This window comes from Rattus norvegicus, chromosome 16 (genome assembly GCF_036323735.1).
Source record: "Rattus norvegicus strain BN/NHsdMcwi chromosome 16, GRCr8, whole genome shotgun sequence".
Lineage (NCBI taxonomy): Eukaryota > Metazoa > Chordata > Mammalia > Rodentia > Muridae > Rattus > Rattus norvegicus.
Genome location: NC_086034.1, coordinates 77,533,570 through 77,548,426, shown reverse-complemented (window position 1 = coordinate 77,548,426; position 14,857 = coordinate 77,533,570). Strand labels below are relative to the sequence as shown.

General features: G+C 43.1%; 1 protein-coding gene across 1 annotated transcript; it reads right to left on the bottom strand.

Moving 5' to 3' along the window:
* Positions 1-5,399: 5,399 nt before the first annotated feature.
* On the bottom strand, positions 5,400-7,441 carry Pkml1 (pyruvate kinase M1/2 like 1). Its single transcript, XM_039095246.2, has one exon. The coding sequence runs from the start codon at positions 7,351-7,353 to the stop codon at positions 5,758-5,760; it is 1,596 nt and encodes a 531-aa protein (XP_038951174.1). The 5' UTR covers positions 7,354-7,441; the 3' UTR covers positions 5,400-5,757.
* Between the last annotated feature and the right edge of the window lie 7,416 nt (positions 7,442-14,857).

Below are 14,857 nucleotides of genomic sequence, written 5' to 3'. Positions count from 1 at the left end.
CTAAAGTAGCAACTTTCCACCCGATTTCTCTGAAAAATCTTTATCTTTCTCCATATCTCTCCTCTACCCTGCCCTATATTTTCTAACCTAATTTAAGCCTCCCTGTCCCATTTTTCCCCCTTAATCTCTTACAGATGAGTTTCCTGTGTTGTTTCAAAAATTTCCACAATTATCTATATTTGATGAATTCATAGATTCCAGGGAATGCTGGTGTAGCTCTAGTGTGTATAGAACATTGATCAGTGATGACATCTTAAGGAAGTTAGTACCAAGTATCTCATATTTTGGAATACTTTTGAAACTAGCAAATATTAGAAGAGTAGAGGTCTACTCCTAGTATCATTTATCAAAATGGAGGCCTGAAAACATCATCTCAGAAAAGCCCCTTTCCAGGTGAGTGTTTGCCGTACAGTGAAGACCTTCAATATCTCCTGAGACTCGTCTCCAGTCTCAGGTCTCCTCTGGCTCAGATTTGGGGATACACTGCCATTAGAAGGGAGAGAGATGGGGGTAGATGCGATCATATTTTTATTAATATATGTATTAAATTCTAAAAATTAAAAAAGGACTATCCATAATTGCATACTTTATTGGAAGAATGTAATATTTAGATAGAAATCCGTGGTATAGAATTATTAAACCTGCCTTACAGTAAGCAGTCATTTCCATTATTTGTGATGTGACAGTTGAGATTCACTGTCCCATTATATATCATCAATAGATATATTCACTCAGCTGCCACATAGTTTGAGTTTTTTGGCCCCTGTCAAATTAAAAGTACATGTTCTGTGGACAGTAGATTCTCATTTACTACATGGCCCTGTAATGAGTCATAGGCTTTTCTTATTCACCGCTTTTTTTTTTTTGGTTCTTTTTTTTTCAGAGCTGGGGACCGAACCCAGGGCCTTGCGTTTCCTAGGCAAGTGCTCTACCACTGAGCTAAATCCCCAACCCCTATTCACCGCTTCTTAAGTGTGACATTTCCACACGTTAATGTCTTCCTATGGTTGTGTGTGTGGTGTTCGGCCAATTCATCTGTTTGCCACTGGCAGAAGTCTATTATTTTTTAATGTTGGAATGGTATTCTGGCACATATGTATTCCAAATTTTCCTTGTTCCTTATTCAATCAAGCTCCATGGCAGTAAATTACATTTTTGATTATTATAAATTGTTATGACCTAGTGAATGAGTGCAGATATATTTTGGGCAGATTTTCTTTCAGTCCTTTTGGGTATGTATTCATTAGTCCTTTTGGGTGGCATATAGTCCAGTAGTTGTTCTGAGGACATCCACAAGAGAGATAATGATTACACAATAGTTGTGTTGATATTCCCTGCCAGGAGCATCGTGGAAATAATCACTGTATCTCCATCTACTGTCATCTGTTGTTTAGATGATGGCCTTTTAAATGAGAGCTGAATAGCATCTCATTTGGATTTTAAATTTTATTTCTCCAGTGATTAGTGATGTGGAGCACTGTTTCATTGACAACTGTTCTTTGCACACCAGCCTATGAATAAATACGTTCATGTTTTTGGCATTGTTTTAATTGGGCTCCTTTATGTGTTTCTCTTTATTGTCTTATTTCCTACTATAATTAGGATGTTGCACACACATTAGATATATGGATTATTTACATTTTGACTAGTTCCTGGTATTATTCTTACTTTGTTAGCCCCTTTCTGTGAAAAAGATTTTTAGCTTGATTTATCCTCATTTGCTTAATTTTGCTATAAATGCTTACTTTCCTTGGGTCGTAGTAACAGAGCTGCTCTTCTGAGAGATGGTGCAGAGATCTTGCACCATATTTTTTCCTGTTTTATATTGTGAGGTTTTACATAAAAGTCTTCAACCAGTTATCTTTTCATTTTGTATGTGACATGAGACAAGGGGCTGCAAGCAAAACCTAGGATTTTATCCTGTGAGTGACTGAGTTAAAGTCTAGATGGAATTTTTTTTTGGATGATAATCTGTCTATGATTACAATGGTTGTGAAACCATTACTGGCTGGAAAACCATTAACTCCTAATACCAGACTTGAGGTAGGTGGATTTATTCTTTATCTAAATTATAAAGACCTTGGGTGAGTTTAAAATGCTTCTTGAGGTTCTTGTAACTTCCAAAAAGATCTACTTTTATGCCTATGTTTTTGAACCCCAAACGTAGACCCATTGAATCACCTAACCACTTCTGAGGAAATCTATGTTTTTTTGGCTAAGAAAATGGTGATGGTCATTTTTAGATAAGGGCCTTCCTTGTCCTGTGTTTTCTTAGGACTTTCCCAGATCCTCTGTACTTCGACATTCATAGAGGCATTGACTTCTAATTGGTGCATCAAGATGAATCATACTGTGTTATTCATAAAGATGTATACTGTCTTTCCCAAAACTGTTTTTACTTTTTTGATTTGTAGAAACTAATTTGGATATAATGTATGGAAATGAATATTAAGGGTGTAGGGTGTTGAAACCCTTATCTGCAAATTTGGATCAGGTCAGATTTAATAATAAAGTTTTAGTTAATGGATATCTTTTTTTCCATCTTTATTAACTTGGGTATTTCTTATTTATATTTTGATTGTTATTCCCTTTCCCAGTTTCCAGGCCAACATCCCCTTAACCTCTACCCCTCCCCTTCTTTATGGGTGTTCCCCTCCCCATCCGCCCCCATTACCGCCCTCCCCCCAACAATCCTGTTCACTGGGGGTTCAGTCTTGGCAGGACCCAGGGCTTCCCCTTCCACTGGTGCTCTTACTAGGCTATTCATTGCTACCTATGCGGTTGGAGCCCAGGGTCAGTCCATGTATAGTCTTTAGGTAGTAGCTTAGTTCCTGGAAGCTCTGGTTTGTTGGCATTGTTGTACATATGGGGTCTCGAGCCCCTTCAAGCTCTTCGAGTCCTTTCTCTGATTCCTTCAACGGTGGTCCCGTTCTCAGTTCAGTGGTTTAATGATGGCATCCGCCTATGTATTTGCTGTATTCTGGCTGTGTCTCTTAGGAGAGATCTACATCCGGCTTCTGTCGACCTGCACTTCTTTGCTTCATCCATCTTATCTAGTTTGGTGGATGTAGATGTATGGGCCATATGTGGGGCAGGGTTCCTTCTGCCTCTGTTCTAAACTTTGCCTCCCTTTCCCTGCCAAGGGTATTCTTGTTCCCCTTTTAAGGAAGGAGTGAAGCATTCACATTTTGATCATCCGTCTTGAGTTTCATGTGTTCTGTGCATCTAGAGTAATTCAAGCATTTGGGCTAATAGCCACTTATCAATGAGTGCATACCATGTATGTCTTTCTGTGATTGGGTTACCTCACTCAGGATGATATTTTCCAGTTCCAACCATTTGCCTACGAATTTCATAAACTCGTTGTTTTTGATAGCTGAGTAATATTCCATTGTGTAGATGTACCACATTTTCTGTATCCATTCCTCTGTTGAAGGGCATCTGGGTTCTTTCCAGTTTCTGGCTATTATAAATAAGGCTGCTATGAACATAGTGGAGCACGTGTCTTTGTTAAATGTTGGGGCATCTTTTGGGTATATGCCCAAGAGAGGTATAGCTGGGTCCTCCGGTAGTTCAATGTCCAATTTTCTGAGGAACCTCCAGGCTGATTTCCAGACTGGTTGTACTAGTTTGCAATCCCACCAACAATGGAGGAGTGTTCCTCTTCCTGAGTTTTTTTTTTTAATTTTTTTTATTAACTTGAGTATTTCTTATATACATTTCGAGTGTTATTCCCTTTCCCGGTTTCCGGGCAAACATCCCCCTCCCCCCTCTCCTTCCTTATGGGTGTTCCCCTCCCAACCCTGCCCCCATTGCCGCCCTCCCCCCACCAGTCTAGTTCACTGGGGGTTCAGTCTTAGCAGGACCCAGGGCTTCCCCTTCCACTGGTGCTCTTACTAGGATATTCATTGCTACCTATGAGGTCAGAGTCCAGGGTCAGTCCATGTATAGTCTTTAGGTAGTGGCTTAGTCCCTGGAAGCTCTGGTTGCTTGACATTGTTGTACATATGGGGTCTCGAGCCCCTTCAAGCTCTTCCAGTTCTTTCTCTGATTCCTTCAACGGGGAACCTATTCTCAGTTCAGTGGTTTGCTGCTGGCATTCACCTCTGTATTTGCTGTATTCTGGCTGTGTCTCTCAGGAGCGATCTACATCCGGCTCCTGTTGGTCTGCACTTCTTGCTTCATCCATCTTGTCTCATTGGGTGGCTGTATATGTATGGGCCACATGTGGGGCAGACTCTGAATGGGTGTTCCTTCAGTCTCTGTTTTAATCTTTGCCTCTCCATTCCCTGCCAAGGGTATTCTTTTTCCTCATTTAAAGAAGGAGTGAAGCATTCACATTTTGATCATCCGTCTTGAGTTTCGTTTGTTCTAGGGATCTAGGGTAATTCAAGCATTTGGGCTAATAGCCACTTATCAATGAGTGCATACCATGTATGTCTTTCTGTGATTGGGTTAGCTCACTCAGGATGATATTTTCCAGTTCCAACCATTTGCCTACGAATTTCATAAACTCGTTGTTTTTGATAGCTGAGTAATATTCCATTGTGTAGATGTACCACATTTTCTGTATCCATTCCTCTGTTGAAGGGCATCTGGGTTCTTTCCAGCTTCTGGCTATTATAAATAAGGCTGCAATGAACATAGTGGAGCACGTGTCTTTTTTATATGTTGGGGCATCTTTTGGGTATATGCCCAAGAGAGGTATAGCTGGATCCTCAGGCAGTTCAATGTCCAATTTTCTGAGGAACCTCCAGACTGATTTCCAGAATAGTTGTACCAGTTTGCAATCCCACCAACAATGGAGGAGTGTTCCTCTTTTCCACATCCTCGCCAGCATCTGCTGTCACCTGAGTTTTTGATCTTAGCCATTCTCACTGGTGTGAGGTGAAATCTCAGGGTTGTTTTGATTTGCATTTCCCTTATGACTAAAGATGTTGAACATTTCTTTAGGTGTTTCTCAGCCATTCGGCATTCCTCAGCTGTGAATTCTTTGTTTAGCTCTGAACCCCATTTTTTAATAGGGTTATTTGTTTCCCTGCGGTCTAACTTCTTGAGTTCTTTGTATATTTTGGATATAAGGCCTCTATCTGTTGTAGGATTGGTAAAGATCTTTTCCCAATCTGTTGGTTGCCGTTTTGTCCTAACCACAGTGTCCTTTGCCTTACAGAAGCTTTGCTGTTTTATGAGATCCCATTTGTCGATTCTTTTTTTTTTTTTTTTTTTTTTTGCTTCCGCTGCTGTTTATTGACCTTCAGGTGGGCACTATAGCAACAGGCCTGGAGACGCTGCAGAGTACGAGGTGGAGAGTGGAACATCTGCAGGGACAGCAGTGGAGTGCACGAGGAGAGAGGCCAAAGCTGTTGGGAAAGCAAGTCAGGGATAGGGCCAAAAGTCATCTACATGGGAACCCTGGGCCCCCAGCCTCTGTTCTTGCTGTCTCCTGATTCCAGGCCAGGGCTGGGAATTCTCTGGAAAACTTTCTACAGGAGCAAAGAACACAGAGATAATGCTGCCCTTCTGTGATAAAGTCAGAGGGTTTCCAATCCTGCATTCCTCCTTCACCCCTGGCTCAAGTAGGGCCATGAAAAATAGCTGGGCTCTATTGCATGTTTCAGAGGCATTAATTTTTCCTGGTGTCCCAGCCCACCAGCGCCACACTATGGCCCAGAGTGAGCACTACAAGCGTTGCTGGCCTAATGGATAGGATAGGGGAGGGGAAGGGACAGGGGCTAGAAGAGAAGCTCCAGAGGATCATCATGGTACAGGCACTACACGCATGGTGTTGGTGAAGCCAGAGCCAGGGCGCCATCCAGTCAGCACAATGACCACATCTCCCTTCTTGAAGAAGCCTCGGGTCTTGCCAACATTCACGGCCAAGTTCACACGAAGATCAACGTCCTCAGCCCAGGCATCCAGTACGGCATCCTTACACAGCACAGGAAAGATGCCACGGTACAGATGGGCCTGGCGGGCTGTCTGGGGATTGCGTGTCACAGCAATGATAGGAGCCCTTGGGCGGTACCGGGCCACTTGGTGAGCACTCCTGCCAGACTTGGTGAGCACGATAATGGCCCCACTGCAGCACTTGAAGGAGGCCTCCACGGCACCCACGGCGGCAGCTTCTGTGGGGTCGCTGGTAATGGGCGCCAGGCGGCGGAGTTCCTCGAATAACTGCAAGTGGTAGATGGCAGCCTCTGCCTCTCGGGCAATCAGGTGCTGCATGCGAACAGCCTCCAGAGGGTAGTCCCCTTTGGCTGTTTCTCCGGACAGCATGATGCAGTCAGCTCCATCTAGGACTGCATTGGCCACGTCACTGCCTTCAGCACGGGTGGGGCGTGGCTTCTTGATCATGCTCTCCAGCATCTGGGTGGCGCAGATGACTGGCTTCCCAGCTCGGTTGCATCGTCCAATCATCATCTTCTGAGCTAGGAAGACCTTCTCTGCCGGAATCTCAATGCCCAGGTCACCACGAGCTACCATGATTCCATCGCTGGCCTCCAAAATCTCATCAAACCTGCGGACACCTTCATGGTTCTCGATTTTGCTGATGATCTTGATGTTCTTGCCCTTCTCTCCCAGGACCTTCCTAACCTCATGCACGTCAGCCGCCTTGCGGATGACAGACGCAAACACCATGTCCACGTCCTGCTCCACCCCAAACTTCAGGTCCTGGATGTCCTTTTCTGACACAGCAGGGAGGTCCACAGCAGCACCAGGCAGGTTCACGCCCTTCTTGCTGCCCAAGGAGCCACCATTTTCCACTTCTGTCACCAGGTAGTCAGCACCTTTCTCCTTCACCTGCAGGGAGATGAGCCCATCGTCCACGTAGATCTTGCTGCCCACCTCCACCACCTTGCAGATGTTCTTATAGTCCAGCCACAGGATGTTCTCGTCGCACTTCTCCATGTAGGCGTTGTCCAGGGTGATCTTCAGTGTGGCTCCCTTCTTCAGCTCCACCTCTGCGGTGCCGCTGCCCTTGATGAGTCCAGTCCGGATCTCAGGTCCCTTTGTATCCAGAGCCACCGCAACAGGTCGGTAGAGAATGGGATCAGATGCAAAGCTTTCTGTGGCTGCACGGACATTCTTGATAGTCTCTGCATGGTACTCATGGGTTCCATGAGAGAAATTCAGCCGAGCCACATTCATCCCAGACTTAATCATCTCCTTCAGCATCTCCACAGATCGGGAAGCAGGGCCAATGGTACAGATGATCCCAGTGTTGCGGGCCGTGATGGGTGCGGAGTCAATGTCCAGGCGGCACATGTGTTCCAGGAAGGTGTCAGCCATGGCTGCATGGAGCTGCTGGGTCTGAATGAAGGCAGTCCCTGCTTCGCTGTCTGGCTTGGGCATGGTTTCTGAGATCCTCGGGGGTACTTCAGATCCTGTTGCAATACCTAAAGAGGACGTCTGTCGACTTAGGACGGGTCGCTGCTGTGCCCCATTTGTCGATTCTTGATCTTAGAGCATAAGCCATTGGTGTTTTGTTCAGGAAATTTTTTCCAGTACCCATGTGTTCCAGATGCTTCCCTAGTTTTTCTTCTATTAGTTTGAGTGTGTCTGGTTTGATGTGGAGGTCCTTGATCCACTTGGACTTAAGCTTTGTACAGGGTGATAAGCATGGATCGATCTGCATTCTTCTACATGTTGCCCTCCAGTTGAACCAGCACCATTTGCTGAAAATGCTATCTTTTTTCCATTGGATGGTTTTGGCTCCTTTGTCAAAAATCAAGTGACCATAGGTGTGTGGGTTCATTTCTGGGTCTTCAATTCTATTCCATTGGTCTATCTGTCTGTCTCTGCACCAATACCTTGCAGTTTTTATCACTATTGCTCTGTACTACTGCTTGAGTTCAGGGATAGTGATTCCCCCTGAAGTCCTTTTATTGTTGAGGATAGCTTTAGCTATCCTGGGTTTTTTGTTATTCCAGATGAATTTGCAAATTGTTCTGTCTAACTCTTTGAAGAATTGGATTGGTATTTTGATGGGGATTGCATTGAATCTGTAGATTGCTTTTGGTAAAATGGCCATTTTTACTATATTAATCCTGCCAATCCATGAGCATGGGAGATCTTTCCATCTTCTGAGGTCTTCTTCAATTTCTTTCCTCAGTGTCTTGAAGTTCTTATTGTACAGATCTTTTACTTGCTTGGTTAAAGTCACACCGAGGTACTTTATATTATTTGGGTCTATTATGAAGGGTGTCGTTTCCCTAATTTCTTTCTCGGCTTGTTTCTCTTTTGTATAGAGGAAGGCAACTGATTTATTTGAGTTAATTTTATACCCAGCCACTTTGCTGAAGTTGTTTATCAGCTTTAGTAGTTCTCTGGTGGAACTTTTGGGATCACTTAAATATACTATCATGTCATCTGCAAATAGTGATATTTTGACCTCTTCTTTTCCGATCTGTATCCCTTTGATCTCCTTTTGTTGTCTGATTGCTCTGGCTAGAACTTCAAGAACTATATTGAATAAGTAGAGAGAGAGTGGGCAGCCTTGTCTAGTCCCTGATTTTAGTGGGATTGCTTCAAGTTTCTCTCCATTTAGTTTAATGTTAGCAACTGGTTTGCTGTATATGACTTTTACTATGTTTAGGTATGGGCCTTGAATTCCTATTCTTTCCAGGACTTTTATCATGAAGGGGTGTTGAATTTTGTCAAATGCTTTCTCAGCATCTAATGAAAAGATCATGTGGTTTTGTTCTTTCAGTTTGTTTATATAATGGATCACGTTGATGGTTTTCCGTATATTAAACCATCCCTGCATGCCTGGGATGAAGCCTACTTGATCATGGTGGATGATTGTTTTGATGTGCTCTTGAATTCGGTTTGCCAGAATTTTATTGAGTATTTTTGCGTCGATATTCATAAGGGAAATTGGTCTGAAGTTCTCTTTCTTTGTTGTGTCTTTGTGTGGTTTAGGTATAAGAGTAATTGTGGCTTCGTAGAAGGAATTCGGTAGGGCTCCATTTGTTTCAATTTTGTGGAATAGTTTGGATAATATTGGTATGAGGTCTTCTATGAAGGTTTGATAGAATTCTGCACTAAACCCGTCTGGACCTGGGCTCTTTTTGGTTGGGAGACCTTTAATGACTGCTTCTATTTCCTTAGGAGTTATGGGGTTGTTTAACTGGTTTATCTGTTCCTGATTTAACTTCGATACCTGGTATCTGTCTAGGAAATTGTCCATTTCCTGAAGATTTTCAAGTTTTGTTGAATATAGGTTTTTATAGTAAGATCTGATGATTTTTTGAATTTCCTCTGAATCTGTAGTTATGTCTCCCTTTTCATTTCTGATTTTGTTAATTTGGACGCACTCTCTGTGTCCTCTCGTTAGTCTGGCTAAGGGTTTATCTATCTTGTTGATTTTCTCAAAGAACCAACTTTTAGTTCTGTTGATTCTTTCTATGGTCCTTTTTGTTTCTACTTGGTTGATTTCAGCTCTGAGTTTGATTATTTCCTGCCTTCTGCTCCTCCTGGGTGTATTTGCTTCTTTTTGTTCTAGAGCTTTTAGGTGTGCTGTCAAGCTGCTGACATATGCTCTTTCCTGTTTCTTTCTGCAGGCACTCAGCGCTATGAGTTTTCCTCTTAGCACAGCTTTCATTGTGTCCCATAAGTTCGAGTATGTTGTATCTTCATTTTCATTAAATTCTAAAAAGTTTTTAATTTCTTTCTTTATTTCTTCCTTGACCAGGTTATCATTGAGTAGAGCATTGTTCAATTTCCAAGTATATGTGGGCATTCTTCCCTTATTGTTATTGAAGACCAGTTTTAGGCCGTGGTGGTCCGATAGCACGCATGGGATTATTTCTATCTTTCTGTACCTGTTGAGGCCCGTTTTTTGACCAATTATATGGTCAATTTTGGAGAAAGTACCATGAGGAGCTGAGAAGAAGGTATATCCTTTTGCTTTAGGATAGAATGTTCTATAAATATCCGTTAAGTCCATTTGGCTCATGACTTCTCTTAGTCTGTCAACATCACTGTTTAATTTCTGTTTCCATGATCTGTCCATTGATGAGAGTGGGGTGTTGAAATCTCCCACTATTATTGTGTGAGGTGCAATGTGTGTTTTGAGCTTTAGTAAGGTTTCTTTTACGTATGTAGGTGCCCTTGTATTTGGGGCATAGATATTTAGGATTGAGAGTTCATCTTGGTGGATTTTTCCTTTGATGAATATGAAGTGTCCTTCCTTATCTTTTTTGATGACTTTTAATTGGAAATTGATTTTATTTGATATTAGAATGGCTACTCCAGCTTGCTTCTTCTGACCATTTGCTTCGAAAGTTGTTTTCCAGCCTTTCACTCTGAGGTAGTGTCTGTCTTTGTCTCTGAGGTGTGTTTCCTGTAGGCAGCAGAATGCAGGGTCCTCGTTGCGTATCCAGTTTGTTAATCTATGTCTTTTTATTGGGGAGTTGAGGCCATTGATATTGAGAGATATTAAGCAATAGTGATTATTGTTTCCCTTTATATTCATATTTGGATGTGAGGTTATGTTTGTGTGCTTTCATTCTCTTTGTTTTGTTGCCAAGACGATTAGTTTCTTGCTTCTTCTCGGGTATAGCTTGCCTCCTTATGTTGGGCTTTACCATTTATTATCCTTTGTAGTGCTGGATTTGTAGAAAGATATTGTGTAAATTTGGTTTTGTCATGGAATATCTTGGTTTCTCCATCAATGTTAATTGAGAGTTTTGCTGGATACAGTAACCTGGGCTGGCATTTGTGTTCTCTTAGGGTCTGTATGACATCAGTCCAGGATCTTCTGGCCTTCATAGTTTCTGGCGAGAAGTCTGGTGTGATTCTGATAGGTCTCCCTTTATATGTTACTTGACCTTTTTCCCTTACTGCTTTTAATATTCTTTCTTTATTTTGTGCGTTTGGTGTTTTGACAATTATGTGACGGGAGGTGTTTCTTTTCTGGTCCAATCTATTTGGAGTTCTGTAGGCTTCTTGTATGTCTATGGGTATCTCTTTTTTTAGGTTAGGGAAGTTTTCTTCTATGATTTTGTTGAAGATATTTACTGGTCCTTTGAGCTGGGAGTCTTCACTCTCTTCTATACCTATTATCCTTAGGTTTGATCTTCTCATTGAGTCCTGGATTTCCTGTATGTTTTGGACCAGTAGCTTTTTCCGCTTTACATTATCTTTGACAGTTGAGTCAATGATTTCTATGGAATCTTCTGCTCCTGAGATTCTCTCTTCCATCTCTTTTATTCTGTTGGTGAAGCTTGTATCTACAGCTCCTTGTCTCTTCTTTTGGTTTTCTATATCCAGGGTTGTTTCCATGTGTTCTTTCTTGATTGCTTCTATTTCCATTTTTAATTCCTTCAACTGTTTGATTGTGTTTTCCTGGAATTCTTTCAGGGATTTTTGCGATTCCTCTCTGTAGGCTTCTACTTGTTTATTAATGTTTTCCCGTGTTTCCCTAAGTGTGTTCATGTCTTTCTTGAAGTCCTCCAGCATCATGATCAAATATGATTTTGAAACTAGATCTTGCTTTTCTGGTGTGTTTGGATATTCCATGTTTGTTTTGGTGGGGGAATTGGGCTCCGATGATGGCATGTAGTCTTGGTTTCTGTTGCTTGGGTTCCTGCGCTTGCCTCTCGCCATCAGATTATCTCTAGTGTTACTTTGTTCTGCTATTTCTGACAGTGGCTAGACTGTCCTATAAGCCTGTGTGTCAGGAGTGCTGTAGACCTGTTTTCCTCTCTTTCAGTCAGTTATGGGGACAGAGTGTTCTGCTTTCGGGCGTGTAGTTTTTCCTCTCTACAGGTCTTCAGCTGTTCCTGTGGGCCTGTGTCTTGAGTTCACCAGGCAGCTTTCTTGCAGCAGAAAATTTGGTCTTACCTGTGGTCCTGAGGCTCAAGTTCGCTCGTGGGGTGCTGCCCAGGGGCTCTCTGCAGCGGCAGCAACCAGGAAGACCTGTGCCGCCCCTTCCGGGAGCTTCAGTGCACCAGGGTTCCAGATGGTCTTTGGCTTTTTCCTCTGGCGTCCGAGATGTGTGTGCAGGGAGCAGTCTCTTCTGGTTTCCCAGGCTTGTCTGCCTCTCTGAAGGTTTAGCTCTCCCTCCCACAGGATTTGGGTGCAGAGAACTGTTTATCCGGTCTGTTTCTTTCAGGTTCCGGCGGTGTCTCAGGCAGGTGTCCTGCCGCTCCTGGGCCCTCCCCCACGGGAGCCCAGATGCCTTATACAGTTTCCTCTTGGGCCAGGGATGTGGGCAGGGGTGAGCAGTGTTGGTGGTCTCTTCCGCTCTGCAGCCTCAGGAGTGCCCACCTGACCAGGCGGTTGGGTCTCTCTCTCACCGGGTCTGGGAGCAGAGAGCTGCTGCGGGCCGGGATCCGCGGGTGTGGGACTTCCCTCTTCCTGAGTTTTTGATCTAAGCCATTCTCACTGGTGTGAGGTGAAATCTCAGGGTTGTTTTGATTTGCATTTCCCTCATGACTAAAGATGTTGAACATTTCTTTAGGTGCTTCTCAGCCTTTCATTAGGTGTTTCTCAGCCGTTAATGGATATCTTTACCTTTAATGTTTTACCTCAGTGATATAGAAAGGACTAAATTCTATGCGTAGTTATTAGTTTGGCATCCAAAGCCCATAGTATCCACTATTAAAAAAAGTAGCAGAAAGCTAGCCCTGAGGAGCGACTTCGTGCTGGAGACCAGAGGTAAGACCAACTTTTCTGCTCCAAGTGACCTGCCTGGTGGACTCAGGACACACAAAGGCAAAATTCCTCTGGGACTGGACACTTCCAGTTTCTAGCTGGCACTCAGACCTCTCTGATCCTGGCCCACAGCTCTCTGCTCCCAAACCCCATGGGAAAGAGAGCAGATTGCCCAGAAGTGTGGGCAATCCTGAAACTGCAGGGCAGGAGAGACCACCACTTCTGCCCACCTTTGCCGTCATCTTTGGCCCAAGAGGAAACTGTATAGTGCCTCTGGGTGCAGGAAGATTGTAGCAGTCAAGCTGCAGGAGCCCTGCAGCCCAGACTGTGCCCAGATCTGAAAGGACCCGGCCAAACCATTCCCTGCACCCAAGTCCCGTGGGAGGGAGAGCTAGACCTTCAGAGGGGCAGACATGCCTGGGAAACCAGAGGAGACTACTCTCTGCCCACATTTCTGATTCTAGAGGAAAACACCTAGCAACATCTGGGCCCCTGCACACAGGGACCTAGGAGAAGTAGCAGCAGACCCTTCTGGTTCCCACCCACAGGGACAGCTGAAAGCCAGTGGACAGGAATGACTACATGCTTGAGAGCAGAACACTCTGTTCCCATAACTGGCTGAAAGAAAACAGGTCTACAGCACTCCTGACACACAGGCCTATAGGTAGGTCAAGTCACTGTCAGAAATAGCAAAACAAGTAACACTAGAGACAACTTGATGGTGAGAGCCAAGTGCAGGAACCCAAGCAGCAGAAACCAAGACTATATGGCATCATCAGAGCCCAATTCTCACACCAAAGCAAACACTGAATATCCAAACACACCAGAAAAGCAAGCTCTAGATTTAAAATCACATTGATCATGATGATGGAGGACTTTAAGAAAGATATAAAGAACTCCCTTAGAGAAGCACAGGAAAACACAAATAAACAAGTAGAAGCCTATAGAGAGGAAACACAAAAATCCCTGTAAGAATTACAGGAAAACACAATCAAACAGGTGAAGGAATTGAAAATGGAAATAGAAATAATAAAGAAAGCACAAAGGGAGACAACCTTGAATATAGAAAAACAAAGGAAGAGACAAGGAGTTGTAGACACAAGCATCACCAACAGAATACAAGAGATAGAAGAGAGAATCTCAAGGGCAGAAGATTCCATAGAAATCATCAACACAACTGTCAAAGATAATGTAAAATGGAAAAAGCTACTGGCCCAAAACATACAGGAAATCCAGGACACAATGAGAAGATCAAACCTAAGGATAATAGGTATAGAAGAGAGTGAAGACTCCCAACTCAAAGGACCAGTAACTACTTTCAACAAAATCATAGAAGAAAACTTCCCTAAACGAAAGAAAGAGATGCCCATAAACATACAAGAAGCCTACAGAACTCCAAATAGATTGGACCAGAAAAGAAACTCCTCCCATCACACAATAGTCAAAACACCAAATGCACACATATACATGGAAGTTGAACAATGCTCTACTCAATGCTCTACCTGGTCAAGGAAGAAATAAAGAAAGAAATTAAAGATTTCCTAGAATTTAATGAAAATGAAGGTACAACATACCCAAACTTATGGGACACAATGAAAGCTGTGCTAAGAGGAAATCTCATAGCTCTGAGTGCCTGCAGAAAGAAATGGGAGAGAGCATATGTCAGTTACTTAATAGCACACCTAAAAGCTCTAGAACAAAAAGAAGCAAATACACCCAGGAGGAGTAGAAGGCGGGAAATAATCAAACTCAGAGCTGAAATCAACCAAGTAGAAACAAAAAGGACCATACAAAGGATCAACAGAACCAAAAGCTGGTTCTTTTGAGAAAATCAACAAGATAGATAAACCCTTAGCCAGACTAACCAGAGGACACCGAGAGTGTGTCCAAATTAACAAAATCAGAAATGAAAAGGGAGACATAACAACAGAATCAGAGGAAATTCAAAAAATCATCAGATCCTACTACAAAAGCCTATATTCAACAAAACTTGAAAATCTGCAGGAAATGGACAATTTCCTAGACAGATACCAGGTACTGAAGTTAAACCAGGAACAGATAAACCATTTAAACAACCTCATAACACTCCTAAGGAAATAGAAGCAGTCATTAAAGGTCTCCCAACCAAAAAGAGCCCAGGTCCAGACGGGTTCAGTACAGAATTCTATCAGACCTTCATAGAAGACCTCATACCAAT